This window comes from Leuresthes tenuis, unplaced genomic scaffold, assembly GCF_036924035.1.
Source record: "Leuresthes tenuis unplaced genomic scaffold, fLeuTen1.0.hap1 SCAF_4, whole genome shotgun sequence".
NCBI lineage: Eukaryota > Metazoa > Chordata > Actinopteri > Atheriniformes > Atherinopsidae > Leuresthes > Leuresthes tenuis.
The window spans coordinates 26,467,196-26,473,195 of NW_027325358.1; the positions used below are offsets into that span (position 1 = coordinate 26,467,196).

At 41.6% G+C, this 6,000-nt stretch overlaps 1 protein-coding gene across 1 annotated transcript in view; it reads left to right on the forward strand.

Annotated features, from left to right (window-relative positions):
• The window catches only part of stx8 (syntaxin 8), a 42,723-nt gene extending 37,056 nt beyond the window's left edge, over window positions 1-5,667 (forward strand). The window contains exon 8 of the mRNA XM_072383457.1: window positions 4,926-5,667. Coding sequence (XP_072239558.1) covers window positions 4,926-4,990 — 65 coding nt within the window. The 3' untranslated portion in view covers window positions 4,991-5,667. The remainder of the gene's footprint in view (window positions 1-4,925) is intronic.
• The last annotated feature ends 333 nt before the right edge of the window (window positions 5,668-6,000 follow it).

Sequence of the window (6,000 nt, forward strand, 5' to 3'; positions counted from 1 at the left end):
GGTTAGGAGTTTTGTTCATTCCACAGTTTATTCATGGTAGAAGTCAGGTGGATGTTGCTAATTTGCCCCATTTTTCTGTTAGCGTTTCGTTTATTTGGACATGTAATTATGGTGAGATGTTGTTTGACAAAGTTCATCGGCGCTTCACATGAGCATAATTGAGAAAACGTAGGAACAGAATAACATTTCATCTTTCTCCTGCAGTGTGGAGGAAACTGAAAAGATAGCTCGCATCCAAACCCTTTTTTTTGGCATTTGTCATTAATTTTTTAGTGCAAAATTTGAGGAAATGTTTGTCTTGTGTTTATTTGATGGTGGCCCACATTTATACAAAACCATAGTGATCCATCACAGCCTTGGTGTGGAGCTTCCTACATGTAGCCTAACAGATGCTGATCTGAGAGCTGCATCCATCTGTATCAGTCTATTTATCTAAATGAACTGATCGTTCTCTGTAGCCTTGCTGAGCTAGACTACACAAATGGTGTGTTTAGTATCTTTTTTCAACAATATTTCACATTCGCTGTGTAAGACAGACTGCCTGACAGGTTTGGCTCTGCATACATTTGTTCATATGACTGACAGTATGAAGATTTGTTAGCCCTGTACCCATCCATCTGTAAAACATGAGAGCAAACAGATTTGTATTGCCTGAAATATTGACTGTATAGGCTCTAACAGCACACATACAAAAACGGGTGGTTTTGAGTGGGGAGGCAGCAGGTCAGGATCACTGGCCATCGCTATTAGGAGTCCAAACTCCCAGGGTTAGCTTGACAACGTCCATCCATCCAGCCATCCATCCATCCATTTTCTATACCCGCTTAATCCAACTGTCGTGTCGATGGGTTGCTGGGGCCTATCCCAGCAGTCATTGGGCGAGAGGCAGGGTACACCCTGGACAGGTACCTTGGCAACTTGTCACGGTAAATCTTTGTCTCTTTCTCACCTTTTATTCCCGTAACGCTTGCTACAACTTTTCCTCTTATAACTTATTTGTTTACTACCAGAGCTTGTTGCCGTAGTTACCAAAATGGTGACCACTACCCAAACTTTGTGACACCGGTTCCTTTTTTCATGTTGCTTGTTTTTGTCTCCGCTGGATAGTTGGCAGGTTGCTGAGTGCTGGCGTGACACGGCGGATAGCAAAAGATAACACACTTGGAAGTACACGCGAATTTAGCGTAGCTGTGTTGCTAAGCCTCAAAACTGATGCGATCCCTCACCTTTTCTGCGTTAAATACTTGTTTGATGGTTTCACTCAACAAACGGAAGTGTAGAAAGTTTGTTAGTTGTTTTAGGAGGAGAAGGACCATTAATAGAGACGGCTGTTCGTGGTTTGTGGCTCTTTACTTTTGCTCAGAGTAACGACTGGACACCTACACGGATTTAGCATAACATGCGTAACTTTATGAAAATAGTGCAAATAAAACTGGAGGGACGCCATTCTGTGATTGATAAATGTATGTGAATTTCCATGTGCTAACAAAGATGCCATATGATCTGAGTTAACTGTTCAAATGGCGCATTTATTAAACCCATTTATTGAACTCATACTCTTAAGAAAGAAAAAGAAAAGCCAACAACCTTCCAACAGTTTTATCCCCTTCTTCTCTTCTTTGTGAGAAAAGAACAGCGTCACATTAATCTTGTTAACATAAAATTTGTCCTCTTCCTTCAGAGGTCATCCTCACCCTTTGTGGTCCAAAAGGTCTTTGAACTTTAAGCAGGGGGCCCGACGGGAGAACCGAGGGACGCTCAGGGGTCGTCTCTGTCTGTTCGGGGGTCTCACCAATTATTGGTTCTCTCTGTGATTTGTCTTACTGATGTGTCTGAAAATTGCTAAGATGGGATGAACCCAGACTAGGGGCCACCAAAACTCCTGGGTGGTCAGTTGTCAGCACACACCAACTACCTCCCTCAGCATCACTGTCACAGCAGAGCACCAAATCTATCTGGGAAGCAAGCGCCGTTATTGTCGTTGGCCTCTAGAGGCCCTCTGAGGGTCACGAGCAGCTTGTTTGGTTACTGGGGCAGACGGGGACGGTCCAAGGAGAGCAGGAGGGTGCGGGTCAAAGTGGGTGTCAGCTGAGACTTCATGACTCACTCATATTTTATGTTGAAGAGTGTGAGAGCCTTGCTCCCTCATAGTGCATGCATGTGTTAGCCTTTAATGCTGTTGTTGCTATGGTGCATTGATTGAGGTGCTGACAGATGTTGGATCGGAATCAGTGAAATTCTGATCCGTTACAGATTGGGTTTTGCTTAGGTATCGTTTACACCCAAACAAAGATAATTGCTATACATTTGTATGTGTATTTGCTTTAAGCTAGAGGCTTTTAAAGAGTCATCACAAGTACTTGAGCGTGTCTTTCTCCTTTGACATTTACATTATGCTCACATGTGTAAGCTATTTGGGGGAGAGGTCCTGTTTTATCCAGTGATGACACCAAACATGCATCTTCTGTGTGAACATAAAAGCACCTTCCCATCACATAAGATAAAAACACACTTTCTTCAAAATATGAACTACATTTAGACAGAGATATTATTGTTTGATACAAGGAGCTAAAGAGATGGCTCGGAGATGAGTGGAAAAATGAGACGTGGACATCTGGGCACCTTACAGTCGAGCGCCGTGTGTTATCTTGGCAAAGAAATAGGCACGTATGGGATTGAGCATGGCTTAAATGTTGCCTTCACTCTTTACCTGTGGGAAAACTGGTGAATCAAGAATGTAAAAAATGTAAACACAAAGCAAAAAAGACGGTGAAAATACCAACCACATGCTAGCTAACACAGACCAGTTGGAGAAGGAGAAGAGTGGAAATACTGGGTGGCTGTGACCTCGGCCAAAGTTTTCCACGTCTTATTTGTGTGTGGCATAGTTTGTGCTGCAAGTTGGAGTTATAAAGAATAATATGCAGGGCGAAAGATCAGTGTTAACGGCATGCATGGTATAAGCAATGAGGTTTTACTGCGTGGGGTTACTCAGGCTCAAGCATCGTGGCCCGGCATAGTTTGTTTGGTTTATACTCGCCGTTCTCCCAGTAGTGAGTGGTGGCGTGCACCAAAATGACCGTGACAATAGCTGTTGCTTCAGGCTCTTTGGTCTCATTTAAAAAAAAAGTGTGGCCCATTTTAGCAGGTCAGGTTAGATGGAGCAGCAGCTTTTAAGTCAACCATGACCACCTCTCTCTTAAGTCCCAGATAAGCTGGGCAGGAACAGGGTTGAGCTACTCTTACAGGAACTTGGAATGTTATTAGCATGATTGAGTTGAGTTGTGCTGCTGCTTCTGCTTTGTGGCCCAAACAGTACCGGATTTGTTAGCCCAAGCATTATCTTGATGAAGTGTGTTTACAATTTATCAACAGATTGATTCAATGGAGTTATTCATAAATATTTCATCTGAAAAACCTTTTTCAGAAACAAATGTTATTTTTTATGATCATGAAAGCACTAAAAGAAAAAAAACTCCTGAGGGCACTCTGGGCATTTTTGTTTCAATATGTCTCCAATTAGCTGATATCATAATGTATACGGTTAACAAACCGGCCCGGCGCTGTGAGCCTTTCTGCACAATGCTAGGATTCTGAAACAGCTCAATATAATGTAACCATGAAGTGCGTTCTTTTATTATTCTTTATACCTGAGCTTTTTCTTCTGTCTTGTAAAAGATTCCTCCATAAAAGAGCACTTTGAGAGTGCTTTCTGTGCCAGTGAACTGTTAGGGGTTTTCATAAAATGACAGGGATGCTGCCAACATTCTTCTTTTGCCCTTGCTTTATATGAATACATCTTCCTCAGCCTTGGCCTCGGTGCAGTGCAGGAGAACGATTTGGCAAAATGTCAGCATCAAATAAAGTTACAAATGACAATGATAATAAATTAAACATTTGGTGTCTGGCAAACTTTTAAGCGAGATTATTTAAGCTTTAACGTAACTAGATTAATTTAAGCAGTCAGAATTATTTTGGTTTAATAGTTCAAAGCCTGGAGGTGATCTACATCTTTTCTAAAGGTTGTAAACTCTACCTGTGCTTTGCTGAAGTCAACTGCAGAACCTTTTTCTTTTCTTTTTTTTCCAGGGTGGTGGCTGTAATAAAAAACTGCAATACTTTCAGGTCCTGAGGGTAAAGCACTTTGATGAAGTGCGAGTGAGCATTTGCACATTTTTCTCCGCTGCCATAGTATCAGTGAAAAACAATGATTATCCTCTCAAGGCAGAATTGGAAACATATGCATATTGCATTGGTGCAATCTATGGCAGCAAAGCTTTTTTGTGACCATTGAACACGTGCAACTTGAGTTGAGTCATCGAGAGAAGGCTGGTGGTGTCCCGCAAGGCCACCACCGGGCTTATGTCAGATCAAGGCCTTTAAAAGTTAGTAGTGAGGTATGCCGGCTTCTTGCCTCTTCCAAATGTGTATTGCCTGGTGTCTGATGAACTCCCCTCCTTCCCTCTGAGCCTGTCTCAAATCAAGGTTGGAGTTTCTCAGTTGCCTGACATTTAACATTTCAAACAAAAAACGATATTGATGCTGTAAAGGTTACATCACAGAGATTTATTTTAATAATTGGGATTGTGCCGAAATGAGATGCTGACTTCATCTTAGAACATCAATTAGTATGAGTTTTCCTCCTTTTTAGAGTTCATTTATGTACTGTGACTCCTTATCTGATGCGATACGCATATTCTATTGTTTGATCTGTCCCCTCTCTGTGCAGTAACTTAAAACTGACCAAACCCTACCAATAAACAGGGTATCTCACAACATTCGGCATCATCCAATGCCATTTTCATAACTTTAATAGTCTCTGGCCAAGTAGAAACATTAGGTCATGTTTGATATTAATGTGGCTTAATAAAGTTTGAAGTTGATGTAACTGGTTTTCTTTCTCCTCTCTCTGAATTTCGCCGCAGGGATGCTGGTGGTGATCGTGCTGCTGCTCATTGCCATCATAGTGATCGCCGTGTGGCCCGTGTAGCCGCCGAAGACTTGTGTTGGACCGCTACGACGGCAGTTTGGTGACTTAAAAACAACACACGGACATCTATGAGCCGTCTCTCATTATATTTCCCACTCTGGTCACTGGATTGGACTGTCCCACCACGGATGTGAAATGAAGACTTGTTCCTTTTTTTTTTTTTTTTTTTTTTTACAGTAGGTCATAAGTTTGGCTGAAGGATGCTGATGACATTTGTCTTTTCTTTTTATAAATATTATGTCGGTGTGAATCGTTGTCTTTAATGGTTTTTCAAACGTCTGCCTCATTAAATCGACTATTAATTGAACTGTTAAGTTATCTGACGGTTTGTAAGCAATCTGTAACATATTTTTAGCCCGGCGTGCGGGGAGTGTTGACCCAACAGTAGGACCTCCCGCAGGCAGCTGAAGCTTTCCTCTCGTAAGTCTGTCTGTGGTCGGCGTGAGGTTTACATTGGGTACAGTAACTCTGCAAGCTTTGCAATATTCGCACTCTCTTATATTTACCCATGCATCACTGTAGCAGCTGTAACGTTATAATTTTGTTTGGGTTTTATGATGTTTATTGAACAGCTCGTAGCCAAAACAAATAGCTCGGCTGTGTTACTAACATGGCTCTTTTCCTTCCTTGTAAATCAGTTCAGCTTGTAATTTCTTATAAATGACATTTCCAGTTAATAGCCCCTGGATTCCTGTCTGCCTGCGTTTATACAATAGGCTACTGGCTCCTCTCTCCGGAGTGTTTTTAACACGATATTTAGCCGGGGTGGACCTTTGACAAAGTTTCAGCACTCGAGTGCTGCTTTCATACTTTCCATTCTGAAATCCTCATAACATTTTTCCTGCTGGACTTGAATCTGAAATGAGTAAATTGAGAGAAACTGTCTATATGCCATAGCTAAACTAATAAACACAACACAATTCAAGGCAACGAAGACAAGTGATTTTTCAATGTAACAAGAGTTTATTTCAACTGAAAATCTGAATTTAGTTCTACCAAGATGGTGTGTT